This window comes from Felis catus, chromosome A1 (assembly GCF_018350175.1).
Source record: "Felis catus isolate Fca126 chromosome A1, F.catus_Fca126_mat1.0, whole genome shotgun sequence".
Taxonomy (NCBI): Eukaryota; Metazoa; Chordata; class Mammalia; order Carnivora; family Felidae; genus Felis; species Felis catus.
This window is the reverse complement of record NC_058368.1, coordinates 71,416,884-71,438,428: the sequence shown is the minus strand read 5'-3', so window position 1 is coordinate 71,438,428 and position 21,545 is coordinate 71,416,884. Positions and strand designations below refer to the sequence as shown.

The following is a 21,545-nucleotide window of genomic DNA, read 5'->3' as shown; positions in this document are numbered from 1 at the left end:
CTCTCTCTCTCTCAAAAATAAACATTACCAAAAAAATAAATAATTTTAAAAAATAATAATTCCAAAGTAAGCAAAGAATCAGAACCTCAGGCTCAAGTACCAGATCTACCTCTTACCTTGGGTAAGCTACTTCACCTCTCAAATGTTTAGTTTCCTCATTTGTTAAGTGGTGATCACAGCAGGACCTATTTTGCATTACTGTCATGAGGTACAAATGAGGTAATGCTTAAGGCAATGCCAGGCACTCAGAAACATGCATCAGTGTTGTGCTCGTTATTATCCGTTCACATGAGAACCGATACACAGCAGAAGACAATGTGTAGTTAATCAACATCAGACATGGGAGCCCAAGCAGCTCAGTCCGTTAGGCATCTGACTCTTGATTTCAGCACAGGTCACAATGTCACAGTTCGGGAGCTCGAGCCCCACACTGGGCTTGTGCTGCAGGTGTGGAGCCTGCTTGGGATTCTCTCTCTCTCTAGTCTCTTGCTGCCCCTCCCTCTCCCCCTCCCCAAAATAAACAAACTTTAAAAAAAAAAACACATCAGAGGGCAGATGCACTGGATCTCAAGCCTCAGCACTGACCTCCCTCCCCAACTTCCAGTTTCATATCCTATAGGAATCCAGTTCCTCAAAAGTTTACACCTCTCTATCCAGAGAACATAGCCATCCTATTAGGCGGCGTTTAGCAAACTCAGCACACAAATCAGACCACCCCCTATTTTTGTATATCGAGTTTTTTTGGAATACAGCAGTGTTTACATTCAGTGTGTGTGCTCCAAGAGTCAATAAGTTGTAATAGAGACCATATGACCCACAAAAGTCTAAGCTATTTACACTCTAGCCCTTCCCTGAGAAAGGTTGTGGACATTCACTATAAGGTTTTTAACAATGTTGATATTCTGAGCAAATTAGTCTACACCTATCAACATTTATTCTAAACCTACTGGTCATGTGGCAGCTAGATATCACACACAGGAAAAAATATGAGAGCAAACACTGTAACACTATGGTACCTGCTTTGGGGGAACTTTCAGTAACCAGTCACAGAATAAGAAAATTACAAAGAAAAGAAACTTAAAACTAAGAAATTGTGATCTAGAGAGAATGAATCATATAGCTAAAGTTCAGTAAAATAGAAATTGTAATAGTAACATATGTTTAAAAATATGACAGCCTGCGGGTTTCACTGAAAATGTGATTTCCATTTTTTACACAGTAACAAGAGTCTTAGCAGAACAAAAGACTCCACAGACACAGACCCTATTTTCCTGTCTGTCCTACAGCTGGACCTGACAAACTGATTTCCAGACAAGGGGTTGGAAGTTAGAGTGATGCACCCAATTCCAGCCTCGCGTACTTGAAAAGAATAATTACTTGGGCTTCCTTTCCTCCTTCTTCCTATGGGCTTCCCGATATGGCAGGAACTCAGCTCTGGAAATGAAGGTGAAACAGAGCAACATGTTGCATGTTGGCGGGGGGGGGGGGGGGGGGGGGGGGAGGGAGGATCTCCTGGAATGACCACAGAACCACAGGACACAAACTTGCCCCATCAGCACAGACCAGCCAGCCAGTTAAATGAGAAGTAAATAATATTCTATCTTATTTATACTACTGTATTTAAGAATCTTTGTTAAGGCAGGTTACCCTGTACTCTCATGTACACATATGGAGAGAAGGGCATACTTTCCAATATGATTTCCTGTTTCTGAGCCAACCAACTAGGCATTTCTCTATGCATCTCTTTATACTAGACGATGTTAGCAAACATGTGCAAAAATCTGAGCATTATCTGTTCCTCACTCAGAAAACACCAAATGCCTAAAAACTTTATAAAAGCCAATTTTCAATCTATTCAAACTGCTTCAAAACATTTAGAGAAAGTTCCCAATTAAAATATTAATGGTATTCCTTTAGCTACATAAATTTCCAAGGAAGAAGTTATCACATACAATGACCTAATAAGTATCTTTCATAGCACATGTCCCAAACAAATTATCTCAACCTTGCTCTGTGGGTAATGACTTAGCCAATATTCAACCACTCATGTGTTGAAGGGCTGTTGTAATTATGTGTATTTCTACGAGGAAAGTATTGGAAGGTGTAAGAAACTTCATCTGATGACACAAGTATACCTCACAAATCATTGCAAAAATGTGACATCTTCGTCTACTACAGGTGATATTCGGGTAGATGAAAATGAAGAGCAACTGAAAGCAACATGCTACGAGTGCTTAGAAAGCCAAACGCAGTAGGCAAGAATTTAAAATAAAAGACTCCTTGAAAGAGGTCAGGCTGTGAAAGGGAACTGAATCCCTTTGTTGCATGTTTTACAAACAGACAAAACTAAAGCGCTTTTGAAGAAGGAAAGGGAATGGCTTGCCAGAAGAGATTTCTATGCATAGGCAACAACAGATGTGGCATTCCAGGAAGAGAGAAGTATCTGTGACTTACGCAAATCGTCCTAGCCAGGAAAAGAAATAGAGAAAGACACAGAAGGACACAAAGATGGGTAATATAAGGGAGGAACAAAGAATTCTCATGTTGTTTTGGACACCACCAGGTATTTGTGTGGAGAGAACTGGAAGATGGGCACCGTGGCCAAAGAGCATGAGCAAAGGAGAGAGCTGTGTGCCTAAGAAGTCCAAAGGCGGGGGGGGGGGGGGGGGGGGGTCCAGGTCTGACAGTCATGCAAACGTTTTACCTTTCTTTGAGAGCAACCAGAACAGTTGAAGCAGGGCAGGAACAACTACGTTTGAGCTCCAGGAACCATGCAGGCTGTTAGTGGACTGGGGTCTGGGGAAGGGTGAGGGTGTAAGTGGGAAAAACCATTAGCTGACAATTGCAGGAGACATGTTGAAAAACTGCAAGGCATCAGACCACAGCAAGAGTGTGGCCACTACAGACAGAGAAAAGCAGATGGACTGGAGAGACATTTAGCAGGCAGAGAGGGCATGATGATTTAGTGGACATCAATGGGGGAGACAGGGGGACCTGTCTGGCTCAGTAAGTTAAGTGTTCAGTTGTAAGTTCAGGTCCCATGGTAAAGATTACTTAAAAGTAAAATCTTTAGGGGCACCTGGGTGGCTCAGACGGTTAAGTGTCCAGCTCTGGATTTGGGCTCGTCATGATCTCACGGTTCATGGGTTTGAGCTCCACATTGGGCTCTGTGCTAATGGCGTGAAGCTTGCTTGGGATTCTCTCTCTCTCTCTTTCTCTGTTCCTCCCCTGCTTGAGCTCTCTAAATAAATAAACACTTTAATGAAAAAATTAAAAGCTTAAAAAAAAATAGGGGAGAGGAGTCAATCACAACATGCACCCTTCTGGCTCTGTCATGCTACATGACTGAAGACCCCACTTACAGACAAGAAGCAGGTTAAGAGGGAAACATGTGATTTACTTTGGGCAAGTTCAACTGGAGAGGCCTGGGAGAGTAGACTGATGGTATCCCTGTGGTTAGAGTTCAGAAGAACAGGTCCGTTAGAACGGAGCCACCCACAACACAGAACGCATGGGGGCAGATGCCCACATGAAGAAATCCAGAAACAGAAATGCAAGACAAAGCCAGCAGTATGCAGTTTATCCCTATACAATAACTCAAGTTTGGAAGAAGAAAACATCCTAAAGGAGGGACTGGAAAGGATGAAAATACGAAGATCAGGGTGCAGCTGGAATTTCATTTCCAAAAAAAAAAAAAAAGTGTTCTTAGGTGTAATTTAGTATTTCAAAATGTTTCCATTTGTAAGCTTCTGGATAAATTGTAAATAATGTAGAATCTAGGAGCACCTGGATAGCTCAGTTGATTGAGTGTCTGACTCTTGATTTCGGCTAAGGTCGTGATCTCTCGGTTCACACGATCAAGCCCCGTGTCAGGCTCTGCACTGACAGTGGGAAGCCTGCTCATGCTCTCAGTCTCTCTCAAAATAAATATACATTTAAAAAAAAGTAATAAAGAAAGGCAATCTAACTTTCAGAATTTCTGTCCTTCCCTCCTCCCTCCAGTTAAATAAAAATAATAGTGTTTACTTACAAACTTCATATTTTGTATTTAACTTTACTGGCTCTCCTGTTACAACCTAGTGATAGTATAAATTTTCTTGTTCCTCTGTGAGGCTGAAGTCAAAACAGCATCAGACTGTCTTCAGGAAACTCGAACATAAAATTTCAAAAATAATGATCATCTGAACAAAAATAAGATTGTTTTCTGATAGTGATCAATTTGTGATTGAGGACATCAAAAAATTACAATGTATGCAGTTTCAGGGCGCCTGGATGGCTGTTTGTTGAACACCTGACTCTCAATCTCAGTTCAGGTCATGATCTCAAGATTCATAGGTTCGAGCTCCAGGTCAGGCTCTGCGCTGGCAGCACAGAGCCTGCTTTGGATTCTGTCTCTGCCCCTATCTGCCTCAAAATAAACAAACTTAAAACTTTTTTTAGTAAAATGTATGCAGTTTCAGGCACCTGAGTGTCTCAGTCAGTTACGTTTGCCTCTTGATTTTGGCATAGGTCATGATCTCACAGTTTGTGGGATCGGGTTCTACATTGGTCCCTGCACGCTGACAGTAGGGCCTGCCTGAGATTATCTCTCCCTGGGCCCCTCTACCCTACTCATGTGTGCTCTCTAAAAATAAAATAAATCTTTAAAAAAAATAAAAATAAAAATAAAGGGGTGCCTAGGTGGCTCAGTTGGTTGGCATCCAACTTCGTTTGGCTCAGGACATGGTCTTGTAGTTCATGAGTTCAAGCCCCACATCGAGCTCTGTTCTCTCAACTCACAGCCTGCTTCTGACCCCTCTGTCTTCCTCTCTCTCTCTCTCTCTGCCCCTCCCTCACTTGCACTCTCTTCCTCAAAAATAAACATTTAAAAAGTAAATAAATAAAAATAAAATGTATGCAATTTTACAGGATAAATGATATGTTGTATTTTTATTACAAATTCAAAGTTGTAAAAAGTGATTTTAGAGAAGTCAAAGGAATTATAAGCAAACATTAATTTACTTTGTGGATATCAAAGAGCAGAGCCACTCAAGCACACAAATGAAGCACGGACTTTCCAAACTATTTCTACTTGAATAGTAAATAGAGCATGAAAACAGACTTTTATCTTGCTAAATGATGTTTCAGGAATAAAATTACTACACAAAAGCATTTTCTCCTTAAATGTTCTCTGAATGAAAGATTACATATTACTATGCAAAATCAAATCATTATGTTTTTCTTTCTGAAGGACTAGAAGATGAAACAATGGCTAATGGCAGACAACCAAAATCTAGGTGCCTCAACTGACTCCAAAGACTACTGTACATTCACTGATTCTAAAGCCAAATGGGGGAATAATCAAGGAACTATTTTCTTCCCTAAAAGCACAAAAGAACAGATAAATGGGACAAATCACTGGACTGTTCAAGAGATATCCTACACATCTGAAAGTTACCATTTTGTACATAGTTACTTTTTTTCCATGTCCCAGGAAAGACAATGCTGTTTAAAGCAATCGTTGTTCAAACAAGAAGTCGGTAGCAGAGGTACTCTGAGACATAGTTTATAACTTCAACGATATTATTAATCACATACTCATAAAAATTATGGCTCTCAGTTTTAGACAGGGAATTGAAAATGACCTCTACCAAAGTTCACAAGGTCCCATCTGTATGGGAAATCACCACCAGGCCACAGAAGAGACAACCCCTAGGAGCGGCTTTCTCCTGACTACCTGCTGTTTCCAAAACACTGGCCAGACGTTAGCTGCACACACTGCCAGGATCAAACAGAGGCCAAAAGTCACCGCTTATTTCATGGGGACTCAGAAATTAACTTTAACCAAATTACATCTTTGCTCTCAAGATTTTTTTTTAACAAAAGCTCACAATCCGCTTAGGAAAAAAATTATTTGAACAACTAAGCAGTTATCCAACAAGACAGTAAATTGTCCTTCACAAAACAATTTCTTTAAGCCCTCTATCCTTTAGAATTTATCAGATAAATAATATATCATCACAAATGCATCTGTTTTTATTCCTTAAATAAAACTCCTCAGGTTTGGAAAGAGGGGACACATGCTCCTCTTCACCTATTTTTTAAACTTTTTATTTTGGAACAATTTCAGAATTATAAAAAAAAACTCATAAAATAGTAGGAAGAATTATTGCATATCCTTTACCCCAAATATTTATTTATTCATTTATCATTTATTTATCATATTTTTTTTCTCTTTACACACACACACACACACAATTCTTCTTAAACATCTGGGGGTAAGCCAAAGACAGGATGTCTTTACCTCTCCACACTTCGGTGTATTTCCTAAAACCAAGGTAAGTCTCATGTAATCACAGTACAATGACCAGATCTGGAAATCAACATTGATAACAGTATCATCATCTAATCTACAAACCTTGTTCAAATTTCATCAACTGTCTCATTTATGACCTTTACGACAAAAGAAAAACATTTTTTTTTTTCTGGTCCAGGAACTTATCCTGCATTAGTTGCCACGTATCCTTGGTTTCCTTTGATCTAGATAAGTTGATCCACTTTTGTGTTTCTTGACCTTGACACTTTTGAAGAGTACAAGCCATTTATTTTGTACACTATCTTTCAATTTGGTTTGTCTGCTGTTTCCTCACGATTATATCCATGTTATACATTTTGGAGAAGGACATCACAGAAATGATGCGCTATTTTCAGTACATCATACCTCAAGAGGCATGAGATGTTGATATGTCCCATTACCAGTGATGCAAACTGTGATCATTTGGGTAAATTGCTAGGTTTGTCTATTTTAAAGGTGTTATAGTTCCCATTGTAATTAATTAGCATCACCTGGGGATATACTATGAAACTATGCAAATACCTGTTTCTCATCATATTTTCACCCGCTTATCTTAGCATCTGTCATTGATGATTCTGACCCTAAACAATTTGGTGTTTACCCCATGGGGATTCTTCTATATTTATAAGTTAAAAATCTGCTGTAGAGAAGAGCTGTGCCTCTTGCCTCTTTTATCTTTCTTATCTATTTATATCAGTATGGACCCACAGGATCTTGTCTTATTCCATGGGCTTTAATCCATCGCTAACATTATTTATTTTGTTGCTGAAGTTTTCCCAGACTGGCCAGTGGGAAACCCCATAGAGCTGGCTCCTGTGTCTTTTTGACATATCATCTTTGAGCACTTGATTACTTTCTTATACAAGATGTTTCAGGCTCATCTTACACTCTTCCGGAAATCAGCCGTTTTATCATGGAGTAGTGGTTCCATTTATGAGACAATGGTATTTAAAAAATAAGATCTGGGTTCCTGGTACGCTCATTGCTATGGGTGCCAATGTTTCCATGACCTCTCAGCAGGCCAGTGGTTCTCAGTTGAGGGTGATTTGCCCCCCTCCCTCATGACATACGGCAGTGTCTGGAAATACTGGGTTGTCACAACTGAGGAAATGCTACTGTCTTTTAGTGGGTACAGGCCAACCAAGAGTGGTGATAAACATCCTACAATGCAAAGGATACCCTCCTGCACACACAATAAAAAAATGTCTACCCAAAAATGTCAATATTGCTAAAGAAACCCTGAGCTACAGAATTTGTGTATATACACACACATGTGCAGTAACACATTTATACAGTTATTTTTCAATATATGTTAAAAACCATGAGTTTCCACTGATACCTCCAATTTCAACTCAATACATAGGACTCATTTAGAATGGAAATCCTCATCCATTTCCCCATCTGTAACCTCTTTCTCTAACAAGAAGAAATGTCACTCATCTTATCCACAATCCATGTATTTATTTCCTTAATCCCAGAATATACATAAACTGGTTTCAGAACTGCTAACCCATGAACTAGGAAAAACAAACCTACTAACTACAGTTCAATGTTTGCTTCTACTGTTTTTAAGCTTGAGGATATGCAGTCAAAATATGCTTAAAAGTTATTTAAAGCTAGTGTTTTTTTTTTTTAATCTCTCTCTCTCCCTCCATCAGTATATTACTCATAAAATTCTGTCCACTGTTGGTATTCCATTTAGAGCTTTTCCCCCAGAATGTCAATAATTTTATTTGGAAATGTTAATGTCAGAATTCTAAAAGTATAATTGGAGAAGCCTCTCTCCTTTATCTCAGGTACTTCATTTCCCATCCCCCAATCATTTCTACCAGATGAGGATCTGGGAGGTACACCCTATAGGTCCACCATCTTATTAGCTCTGTTCTTGTGTATGTGTGTGTTTCCACAAATAAGCAGATACATGTATATATTCTTATTCCCCCTAATCATCCACCAATATCTAGTCTATTTTTCCTTTAATAAGAGAATGCTACTTTTTAGCTTAGTATATGGCCACCTTGGTATCAACCACATTGTCCATCTTCCTAGCAGATAGGTATGGCCATGTGATTAAATGCCAATAGGATGGGAGCAGAAATAAAGGGTGCTTTCTAGGTTATGCCCTGAAAAAAAAAATGGGTGTGAACTCCCCTTGCCCCTGCCACCTTCCTGCTGAGGCTGGATGATGGGCATAAAAGCAGCCACTCTGGAGCCCCCAAATGAAAACCATCTGCTGTGAATCCAAGTCTCCCTACCAGCCCTTCACAATATTTCCTTTTGGGACTATGACATGGTAAATATATTAAATTTTATCTTTCACAGGTCACTGTATTTTTCATTCTCTTTGTTATAACTGCTTAGACTACAGCCTAACTATGAAGGTCCTTGGGTGGGAAGAGGACTGAGCATTCCAGCAAATGAAAACAACAGTGAAGCAGGAAGGAAGGAAAAAAAAAAAAAAGAGCACGAGACAAAGTTGTGTAAATGACCAAAGAGTCACATGAGGGCAATGGGGAAACATTAAAGGGCTTCAATCAGGGTTGGGATTATACTTTAAATTTTATGCTGTTCAAACCAAAGAATGGATTAGTGCAGGTGAAGAGTATTTACAGAGAACCTGTTCAGAAAGCTCTTACCTGAGCCATGACACACATAGCTGGAGTATGGGATAGCACAGCCAAAGAAAGGAAATAGAGGTTATTTAGATGAAGTTACAGATCAAGCCCCCTCAAAATGCCTCAGAAACCACTTTTCTGAGCCCAAGGATTCACCTTCCTACCAGGTGCTTCAAGGATTTTGCATCCCTCACCAGAAGGCCTAGGTTCTCTGGCCATCCCTCATCCTTGTAACATCAGCTGACCTAACCACTCTCACTTCCCCAAAACACCTCTTCCAACTCTTTTCTAGGCCACTCCACAATGTTTTCTGAGACTGCCGCTTCATGATTACCACTCAGGTCTACTGAGGGTTCAGTATTTTCATGGAACATTCCATCTATCTCCTTGCCTCACTGAAAACCTCAGTGACCTCAAGGACCTCACTTCTCCAGCAACCTTCACATACCTCCTTGAGATCCACTGTCACTTTTAGAACATTACCTCTGCTAATCCTTGGAGAAACTTCTATTTCCTTGAGGCTTATTTTAGCTGGCCAAAACGTCTTCCCCAATTCCCTGTCATCTATCGACATCTCTTTTAACAACCCAATATTCGCTGCAGAATTTATGTCACCTGGAAGATGCAGAATTTATGTCACCTGGAAGGAAGGACCTTCCTTCCTTCCCCTAACTCATGTCACCATGAGTATGACCCAGGTAACATCCTTGCCACTCAGCTCTTTGGATCTCATTTCAAATTACCTATTCTTTCACTTTAGCCACCTAGTCCCAGAGTCAAACCCTAAAATCATCTAGTGTTCACTAAGTGCACCATATTCGAAATCACCAACTCAAATTTCTTTCCAACTGCAACCCCTATCTTTCCACCTCCTTTCCCAAGAGCCCTGACTGGACCAATACTGAAACTTTCAATCTAGACTATGAGACATTCTGGAAGTCAGCTGCCCTTCACTCTTATGAAGAGTTAATGATAAGAAAAAGAGCAAGATAATAAAGAGACATAAATAAAAGCAACGTGTAAACTCTAAGTGGACCATAGGTGGTGTTAAAAAAACAAACAGATAAACAGATATAAAAAGACACTTAGCGAAACTAAGGAAACTTGAAATACGGACAGTATGTTGGACGATATTATGAGATTCCTGTCAACTTTCCTTGGTGTAATACTGGTTTTGTGATTTTGTTGGAAAACGATCTTACTTTTAAGATCCATGCTGAAAGATTTAGGAGTCATGTGTCATGACGTCTGCAACTTTCTTTCAAATAGTTGAGGAAAAGAACAAGGAGAGAAGGGAGAGAGGAGAAGGAAGAAGAGCAAGGAGGAGGAGGAAGGAGAAAGCAAAGAAAGGTATAAAGGGAGAGATGGAGGGAAAGATGTAGAAAAGCTTAACAATCTAAGTGAAGAGCATACAGGTGTGCAATGTACTATTTGTTCTTTTTCTCTAGGCTTGAAAATACCTAAAATAAAAGGCCTGGGGGCAATGTATCAATTGTATCAATATCAATATATATTATATATATTATATATAACATATATAGGTATGTATTATGAGAGAGAGAGAGAGATGAGAGAGAGAGATCTCAATCTGACGTGTATACATCCACATCTTTCTCTGTGCTCATCCAAACACAGTAAAGATACTTTAGGATGGGAAGGTGGCTTAACTGATGTGAGGCTGCACCACACACTACTCTGCGAACCGCCTTTCTATTAACAATACATACAGACAGGCCTTCAAGTACCGGCTGTGCCGCAACTTATAGTGAAGATGCACAGTAATTCATCCGGTCGTTCATCCATTTGGTGGACACGATGGTTGATTACAATTTTGGCTACTTTAAATGCTGCTGTCACAAATGTCCTTGTAAATATCACTTCACAATTCGATCTTTTAACTCTGAAGGATAGATTCCTGAAAATTGCACAGCTCGGTCAAAGAGTATGCACTTTTAACATCCATCACCAGATTATCTTCCCAAAAGACAACAGTCATATTCCAAACAGGCCTGAGTGTGCTCTCTCCTATATTTCACCTCCACAGTAAGTTACCAGTCTTAAAAAAAAAAAAAAAAAATGCTGCCACTCTGGGGAGCTGTTTGAAGGAAACATAAAGTGAGGTACTCTCAACACAGTCACTTGTGAGAGTCACCTAAGGCAATGCTCACATTACTTCCAAAGAACCAAAAGCAAAGGTGGGAAAAGAAAAATGTCTCCCCCATCTGAATTCCCACCATAATTTTTCACTCCAGTATTATGGCGTCTATAAATTTATGTCCTTTCTATATGCTTCATGCCAAATTTACCAGAAACTCCTTGAAATAGGGCTACTGTCACTCATTCATTAATTCATTCAACAAATACTTATTACTCACTGATCATATCAAGCCCTAGTAATACACATGTGAACAAGATAAATACCATCACTGCCCACATGCACCTAATATTCTTAAGGGATAATCCAACATTTAGCAATTAGTCAGGCAACTAATATTTTAATTATAGTTACAGTAAATGCTTTGAAGAAGAACAGTGTGCAATGAAAACAAGTAACCCAGCACACAGTACCAGGAATGACCCCAAATGGGTTTTCAATGTTATTTATCTATGGCTTCATCAATTTCCCATGTCACTGACTGACTGATAATGACTCATGACATATGATCTTTAAATACGTGGTTTTACAACTGTAATGAGAGGACAGAAGAAGATAGGAACTCAAGTTATTGAGCTGGTACCATGCCAAGCCCTTTCGTGTACCTAACTTCAGTTCATCTTCACTACTAATTTACAGAGCAGAGGCTAACGCTCCACTTTTAAATGTAGAGTATGAGATGCAGGGAGACAAAGTAACTTGACAAAACTCACATAGTTACTAAAAGGTGTCATGACAGGATAGGAACCTAGGCCCCTCTGATTTCTATTTTATCAGAGTGAACCAAAGGCCTTTTCAAACTAGGCCTGGAAAAAGGCCTGGAAAATACATACAAAGTTAGGAGAATAACAGCAAGCCTACTACTCTGTATTTAAGTCACTTTAATTTAAAAATGTGGTAACTGGTGAACATTTATTATACACACACACACACACACACACACACACACACATTAAGTAAAGTAAGTAAATTCAGTGGCAAACATTCATTTAAATATAAAAGATGAAAGTGTACTCTATAACTATGTTAGAGTATTCCTTTCAGAATAGACAGAGGAGAATACAACGCTAATATTTTGACCAAGTGCCCATATGCCATGGCACTACATTACATCAAAGCTTAATAGAGATGTGATTTGACAAAATATTCTTACACAAATGGACTATCTCAAATTCATGAATTTACCACTCAAGCTCATTGGAACAAAACTGAAATTAACCAAAATCCAACAATTCAACAACCATAATAAAAATTACAAAGATACTGATGGGGGGAGGAATCTAGAAAGCTCTTACAAATACTTTGAAGGCCTCTGGGGATAATATTCCCAAGTACCTTTTTTATGTCTGTATGTGTGTGTAGTTAAACACACAGAGACCAACATACACCCAAATTAGATGTGTGTTCCAAACATGCACTGAAGTATTTCTGGGGGAATACTATTTCTAAGGAAAATAAACCCCTCCAAGCCTACTTAACCAATGTACAGAGAAAATATGTAGCTGCTGCTCATGATGGCTCATGATGGAACATGGCAGAGTTTAAAAACCAGTAAATACTCCACAATTAAGGCTAAAAAAGAACTAGAGAATGAGCTAGAAAGAACGTGAAGGGGATTTTTCAAATTGGTATACGCTGTGGATACTGAGGTTATGGATTTTATTTTTAGGTTCACTTGAGAACTGTTTTCCTTTCATTGACAGAGGTGAATCACTAGCACATGAGATTAGATACAATCACTGATTACCTGTTAACAAATGGGAAGAAAAGAGAGTGACAGTAAAAGGGAAGGGAGGGAAGAAGTTTCTCCACGTATAACAAAAGAAAAGCTAGAAGAGAAAAGTGATTAAAAGCAATGATTATATGACTTAATTGCCATATATTAAAACAAGAAGAGGGGTGCCTAGGTGTTTCAGTTGGTTAAGCATCCGACTTCGGCTCAGTCTCACGGCTAGTGAGTTCGAGCCCCGCATCAGGCTCCATGCTGACAGCTCAGTGTCTGGAGCCTGCTTCGGATCCTGTGCTTCCCTCTCCCTTGACCCCTCCCCCGCTCACAATCTCTCTCCCTCCCTCCCTCCCTCTCTCTCTCTCTCTCAAAAATAAACATTTAAAAAAATTTTTTAATGATCAGGGAAAGGAAAATATGTAAAAATAGAGTCACTAAATTGTCCTGAGTCACTACTGTGCAGTTGTACAAACTGTTCACTGCATATAGGCACTGGGTCAAGGGTGCAGAGTAAGGGTTTAATATGCTCCATTGCTAAGCTGGGCTCTCTGTCTCAGGGCTGGATGCGCCCAGAAAATGGAGCACTTTTCCTAATTCACACAAAGTTGTAGTCCACTTGCGAAGCCTTCTGACCTACAGGTCGTGCCCACTCAAAGGAAAGCCCTTTGAAATTACATAAAAGCTCTGCATGGACTTGAGAGGCGCTAAGTAATCATACTCCACCAACATTCTATCCCCTCAGCCTCCAATTCTAGCCTCCCAGCTCCACTGTTTTAGTAAGCCATGAGAAAAGAACAAAACTATACAGCCAGTCCTTCCTATGGGAATGTTCGTAGACCCACACTATTCACTCATAATTCAAAGTGAACTGTACTTTAAATTTGATGGTAAACTCCATTATTCTTAAGTTGATGATAATTTATGTTGGACTAAAATGAAATGATCTTTTCAATGCTAATAATAAGTTGCTAATACAACTTACAACATAATTTACTCCTTAAGGGGGATTAGTATAACTTTGCTTTAATAATTTAAATAAAATGGCTGTGGGGCACCTGGTGGGCTCAGTCAGTGGAGCATGCAACTCTTGATCTCAGGGTTGTAAGTTTAAGCCCACACTAGGTGTAAAAATTAGTTAAAAATAAAATCTTTAAAATAAACAAATCAATAAAATGGCTACTCCTGATTCAGTTATCACTCCACATTCTACAGGCCATAGGACTGGACTTTGTTAGACATTAGAACTGATGTCTATGTACATGAGGCGACACTGTTACATATGCTAGAAGACATTCCATAATTTGCTCTAATTTATAGACACAAAAGGCTATTCCCTCACTCTCAAATTAGTCAACCGTAGGTCACTATATTTTATAGCTCCATACATTCTTAAGCTTCATACTTCAAAACACCATCAATAACAATAAAAGACAATAAATAGTTAATTTGCTGCACTGGCCTATAAAAGACTTTAGAAAAAAGAACCATTTCCCATACAATACATACCTATAAAATACTAAATATTTGTCTAGGAAAGATTATGCACCGTAAGGTTAATTAAAGAATTTAAGGTATATATGTAAAGTATAGGGCTGCAAAGGAAAATTTTCTTATTTCTATTTAAATACATAGTAAGCACATTTTCTACTGAATTCTCTAGTTAGCACATCTTCAAGCTGTTTTCTAGAACAGGACACCATGTATAATACCAAGACCTCAAATATTTGTTTTTACCTCGAATAACATAATTATCCAGTGCATCTTCCATTCTCTTCAGTGCTTCAGTTCTATCAGAACCATATGTGATCAGCTAAAAGCAAATAAACAAAAAACAATTTACATAGATAGATACCAATCTATCTAAAAGTCAAACAATTCATCCTAATAAAAATCAAAATACTTTGTAACAGGTTTCCCAAAACATCCTCTGAAATTTCATAGTAGCTCAATTTCTAATATAATGTATGTCAATTAAGATTTTTTTAAAACTCAATAAATATCAGAATCAAGATATTTCAGACTTTTCTCCTACATTCACTATCACAGAAAAGAGCTATTTGAGATAAACAACAACGTAATAAAAATAACCATAAAAAGTTTAAAAGGAAAGATATCAAAATGTGAACATTTGGGATAGAATATAAACATCTGGAATAGTGAAGGATAAGGCAAGATTTTTCTCTCCCTACGAAAATGCCGTTTCCAAGTCTGATACCCTGCATAGCTAACTTTTACACATAACATAGCATAGAAGCAAACTGTTCTTGTATTACAAAAACAGAAGGGTCTTACTGTTCTATATGATTTTGTGCCTATTTATAAGAATCTTAAACAAATTAGCAATTAAATACAAGCAATAAATGATATTTTATTGCTAATTTGCTTGTTAAAATAAGACTTTACCTACTCATAAAATATTTTTCTATTACATTAGTCAGTCTATAGTTTACAATTACTTTGGTACATTTCATCAGCTCCTCAGTATCAAGCCAGGTTGAAAATTTATTTGCAGGCCACTTTTCTGAACAGAAATGTATTCATCAAAAAATGGAACCACATATATCAAAATCAATCTATAATTTTTTTGTTTTTTTATTTTTAAATTAAATAGCACTTCTCTAACAAATGAAATACCTAAAGTTCACTTTAATAATGTTACTATAAAAACTTAAGTGAAAAAAAATAAAAAAATAGTTTGCTACAAATACATAAAAAGTACTTGGGGGAGAAAACCATCTGACAAAGGGTTTTTAGTAAAAAAAAAAAAAAAAGTAATAATAAAATCGTTCTTCGGGATAGGGAAAACAGGATTTTCTAAATGAAATCCCCAGGTTTTGTTGGTTTTTTTTGTTTTTTGGGGGTTTTTTTAGCGTTTATTTTTTGAGAGATAACAAACACAAGCAGGGGTGAGGCAGAGAGAAAAGGGAACAGAGGATCCAAAACGGGATCTGTGCTGACAGCAGAGAGCCCAATGCAGGGCTTGAACTAACGAACCAAGAGATCATGACCTGAGCCGAAGTTGGATGCTTGACCAACTGAGCCACCCCGGCGCCCCATGAAATCCCCAGTTTCAACTACTGCAGTCAGAATCCTACATTTTATGAGATCCTAAGATTCTAATGATTTTGAAAGACCTAAAAATTTGAGTAGCATTGTTAATTTATTCTGGGAAGTCAAATTTCAAAAGACAGGTGGGCAAAAAGACATCTTGTACTCTAACATAAAACTTAATTATGTGCAATCACCACAAGTAATTAGTGATTCATAAAAATGGAAAAGAAATGGTAAAAAGTATGCCAAAAAACATGACCTATCAGCTCAACTCCCTGACATGGCAAGCCATCCATACTTCCACCTCAGGTAATTTCTAGGGATGACCAAATAACGTAATTCATGCTCACTGTATTGGCTGCATTGGAGCCACTGGTTAGATAACTTAATTATTGTTGGGGGAGGGGATCATCATTTGATTTGATTGGGGACGAGCAAATGACTGACTTGATTGGGGAGTATTACAAAGTAACATGCTGTTGAAATTTCTCAAGAGAAAGAAAATCTGCTCTGCTTTCACTTTTTCATCAATGCATAATTACTTGTTTAATTACACAGCACATGATTCAGAGAAAGGATCAATTTAAGATTTTTTAATTTTAATACTTCCACTGTTTTTCAGGAGAAAAATGTACAAAGCCATTAGGAAATCGAACTAACTTTTGAAATCATTGGATCATAATAAATGCTAATGTCACTTCCTGGTTGGATGCCGCTGTCAACCCGGACCTGGGAGAAAGAAAGAAATGAAAGTCACTTTATATTGTGCAGATATTTTTCTAACAACAAATTTATTTTCCAAGGAGCAGATGGATAATTTAATCTCAAGTAACATTTCAACTTCTGGAAAACAGAAAAACAATCTAAACCATATAGAGACCAAATTATCTTGATCTGTTATACCATGTAGTAGAACGCATTTTTTTGTTCTCACTCTAAACAAGGAATGAAGAAACTGCAAAAAATAACAACAATAAAACTTTATACATCACTATCCTGGGATGCATTTGTAGCTATTTGGTGTCTTCCAACTGAAGCATGGCATGAATGATGCCCCTTCTAGGCACACTCCCCACTGTACCCTTCTGAGAGCTTCAGGGAGGACCCCAGTCAAGCCATGCAGCAGGACTCGGGAGTTCTGCTCATCAGCTCTACAAGAACGCTGGTCCTGTGACTTTCATGTCTGTAACACTTTCCTTTTTTGCCTTACCCTCTCAACTGTACATTTTTTCTCTGTTACTGTTAGTCCCCTGAGACTTTAATGTTTACACAGCTTTTCTCATAGCTTTGCTTTGTAAGGACACAGCCCCAATTAGAGTTCTGATTTTGCAATTTTCATGGGGGAAAAAAAATAGCCCAAGTTCAAAATATTCTTTTGAAGAGCCTGATTGCTGTTAACCAGCCAACAAGTTAGTTAGTACATCGCTGATTCTTGTTTTCATCTCCCAGTTTGATACCAGCAGTAAGGCACAGAGGTTAGCCATGTAAAACTTTTAAAATGAGCAGTTGCTGAGGACGAAATATTTATTAAATTATTGTGCCTAAGTTTTGGAATCTGAGGTATTTAAAAGCTAATCAAAATACTTAAGACTGTCAAGCATGTCCTAGGGGTCTTGAAGATAGAGGAATTTAATCGAAGCTGCCAGAACAGCAGGACTTTGATGCCCAACATCGTAAAGGGGTGGGAAGAGAAGAGCGGAAGCTCACATAGCTCTTCACCTGTGGGAAGAAGCCTTCCTAATAAACAGCAGCTCATCTGTCTGCAGCAAGGCAGAAAAAGGTCAACACAGCGGCTGTTAGGCCTTTAATATTTTAATTTAGGCAATTATCAAGGGACCACATGTAGAACCTCTTGTCTAGGATATCCACATGAGGGTATGATGATGGCTTTATTATACAGTGACATCAAAAGATAAAGCATAGTTTCAATCTTTAAAAAAAATCACACTACTATTATTCTCTTCGTAAGGTTTTAGAAGGTAACACTATAACAAACTCAGAGTGCTTTTATCTCTGCATTTGCAAACACAAAAGTATGGTTATTTGTATTTACATTCACATTCATATATGAAAATCTCAATTTTAAATGACAGTCACTCAGCACACTTAAAAATATCCTGGCTTTCAATTTTCTGAAAACATACTTCAGTGCTATGAAATACACAGTGTTGATAAAAACTAGAAAAGAATTAATGGGGCAGCTGTGAAAGCAATAAAATCATAATCTACCCTCTCCCCACATTTACAGAGCCCCCAAATGGCAGCTGGCATCCAACTTACATAGCAGAAAAGAGCCTTCTGAACTTGCATTTTCTTAATTTTAGTAGCAAAAAGTTAAAGAGCTCATTTTATCACCATGTATTATTTAAAACCAAAGCATGCTTGCTAAAGCTGTGTTTCCAATTGAGATTGGTAAAAATTCTAAGATCTTTGGCTTTAAATATATCCTATTTGCTATGTAAACTGCTACAAACCTAGCGCAGAACTTTAATGTTCAACCCACTGGTAAAATAACATAGTCAATAAAGATTATTTGTTACACTCTTCTCTGGTTCATAATTTAAAATTTTAGTCACTTTGAACAACACCATCCTGAAAGTTAAGTTACCTAGGGCTCTTAGATATAACTATTTCATTTACTAAAATTATGATCACAGAAGGTATGTCATTTTAATTTAAAAATACATAGGGTAAAATCAAGAGGTATTATACATAATCAACACACATCTCTAATCAAACACATGTCTCATTAGCAAATCAACATTTCCAATTTAAAACTGTAACAAAGCATGAAGACTCTGACTTATAATTTCCTGCTTATGTAGTTTTCAAATAATCATCAGCTTTTTTTATTTCTAACAATGAATTCAAAGTCAAATGAAGTTGCTATTCCCCGATGGAAACAAAGGCTACACACAAAAACATATATATATCTTAGCTTTTGCACACAAAGCTTTAAGAATAAGTCAAATGGAATTGTAACCAAATTTCTGAGAACAAAATTATAGAAACTACCAAATTTATAAAATGTGGTGATCAAAGACACACACAAAAAATCTTCATCAAAGCCAGAATGAGTAAATTGTAGGCTTAAAAAAGCAAGTGAAAACTACAAACTGTAAGTTAACGTTCAAGTATGTATTCCTGTGACCAAAAAAAAAAAGGGTAATAACCAAAAAGTTTCCTAAATTAAAACCAACTGATCTAGTTAAAGAGGCAAGGAGGAAACACCAACACCCAGGCACCTGTGTATTGAGGGTCTCAAGCCATTGCTCAGAAAACATGTAGCGTAATTTAAATGTCTTTCTTCTGTATCAACGGTGGACCGTGTGAAACTACCAGCCGTCTCCCACCCTTCATGCTCCATTCACCTCTCCCCCTCAGTCCAACTCCCAGCCCGCCATGTCTACCTGACAAGTGACAGCCCAATCTGATTAAATGCTTCCAAGGGAGGGGACTCGTGGGCCTCCATGACAGGCCAAAAGTGATCACCATGGAGATACATAATTACAGCTGTCAACGCATCTACTGTCCTGCTGACATCAATTTGATTGCTCCCAGCAATAATGATAGACAAAGCTTGGTGTGCACTCTCCCGCACCCAATCACTTTATCTATTCCTTGGTCCATTTAGCTGACATGCAACATTCACACAAGCAAATAACAGCAGTAAGCAGAACATTTAAGGCATTTTAATTGTTTTTTCTTTCTATGGATGGCTCACAACCGCAAATGTTATTACATAAAACTCCTGCTGCAGCATTAATTGAAGAAAGATTTGGTGGGACAAAGACTGTAGGGGGTATAGTTTGTCCATTATCACTTGTACTTTCAACAGGTCTCACGTTTGAAAATTGCAAATTGCAAAAACTTGCGAGGGCAAAATGTTTGACATCCTGTTAGCTATTACAACATGGTGAAAACTTCTAACAACTAGAGTAATCATTATGAATTCTTATTTAATACTTTTTTGTTTGATTAAAAAAGTGTTTAGATATGTCCCTATGATACTGGTTTTCTCATCTGCTATTTAACGTCACATAATGCCTGTTAAATCTTTACAATTTTTTTTCTGCCTTCAGGCTTTGAACACAGCATGGAGTCTCCCAGCCTAGAAAGGGTCAAGTCTCTTCAGAACGCATATGGGCAAAAACAATTTAAAAAGTGAAATAAATCATATATCCAATAACATCTTCGAATTTAGAATCCTTCCTGTAATCTTTCACCATCTTCATGTCAGTAATCAGACTGAATAATCATATTCACAGATGGTACCGCCTTGTCATCCACTAGTTAACATAATGGTATGTGTGTGTGCGTGTATATATATATATATGTACACACATACATACACACACACACACACATTACCTTGATTAAGAAAAAGGGTATGCCCTTGTTCTTTATATGCAACAAAAACTATTTAAAGAACACTTATTAAATATAGAGGAACTATGAATTAAGTGGACAGTGATCACTTTTCTTTAACTGGTAGAAATATGTACTTCTTAAAGTACGTGACACTTAATAGAATGAGGCACACTTTGTTTTCCTTAATCCATTTCAATTAAGAGGCTGAATTTCGTGACATCTGACTATACAGGGAAGCTAGGTTAGATTTATTGAAAATATTAAAGTAATACAGAAAAGTCATTTCCCATTCTTAGGATCCTGTGATCTTTTTCATTACCATTTTCAAAAGAATTGGGAACATTGTAAACTATCATTTATTCAGAAGTCAGATGTCTCTAGACTTCCCTGTGAAGGGAATTCTGACTTCCCTACACATCACCAAGTACAAAATATTTTTTTAAAAAAATAACAAAAAACTGTGATTTATCCACAAATTTCACTTGTCCTTCTATTTACACCCTTTGGTGTTGACATGCTTTAACATAAATCAAGATTTTAACCCCTCACTTGGCATTGCAGCTTAATGACTTACACCAGGTAGATGTATTGGTTCTTGGTACTGAGACAATCTCCCAACGGATGGTAAACCAAAAGACTTGTAGGGGTCCTGAAAGTTCAAAGGAAAGGAAGCACAGTCTTTGAAATATAAATCAGCAAAGTAAGGTTAAATATTTATACAATGAAGAAGCATTTATAGATCTATTTTCAACACACAGTATTTACCAAATCACGATTTCCTAAGATCACTGTCTTATACTCACTCTAGATTACTTGGAGAAGTATTTAAAAATTAAACTGAAATGTAAGCAGAATTGAGCCTGACCTTAGTCATACTTTATTGAAATTGGTAAAATTCCAACATTTTATAAATTGTCTTCAAATGCCTTGGGCAAAAATAAAATAACCTAGGCGTTACATCAAAACATCCCCAAGTTCAGAACAGCAACTGTAGTGCACTAAAGATAACTGTTTTTCTTGCTCTCAAAACAGTTCACATACGGCAAAATTAGAGAATTTTGGTTCTTCAAGACCTGAAAAAAAACTTTGCATGTGCTATTATTAGATATGTGCCCCACTTGTAAATATCTTAGATCAAAATTAAATGAGTTCAGTGTCATAACAATACCATTTAAAGTATGATAAAAAGCAAGAACAATAACCCGGGCAAGTATATTCTCAAGATCCTTGAAAAACATTTCAAAACAACTTCAAGTATTCTTAAACATAGGTACCATTAATTTATTTTTTTTT

At 37.6% G+C, this 21,545-nt stretch overlaps 1 protein-coding gene across 14 annotated transcripts in view; it reads right to left on the bottom strand.

Moving 5' to 3' along the window:
- Positions 1–21,545, bottom strand: part of PCCA (propionyl-CoA carboxylase subunit alpha) — a 415,541-nt gene that overhangs the window by 197,577 nt on the left and 196,419 nt on the right. For all 14 annotated transcript variants that reach the window (XM_003980503.5, XM_003980505.5, XM_003980504.5 and 11 more), the window contains 3 exons: positions 20,827–20,901; positions 16,542–16,610; positions 14,565–14,640 (listed from right to left, as the gene is read on the bottom strand). In XM_003980503.5, coding sequence (XP_003980552.3) covers positions 14,565–14,640; positions 16,542–16,610; positions 20,827–20,901 — 220 coding nt within the window. The remainder of the gene's footprint in view (positions 1–14,564; positions 14,641–16,541; positions 16,611–20,826; positions 20,902–21,545) is intronic.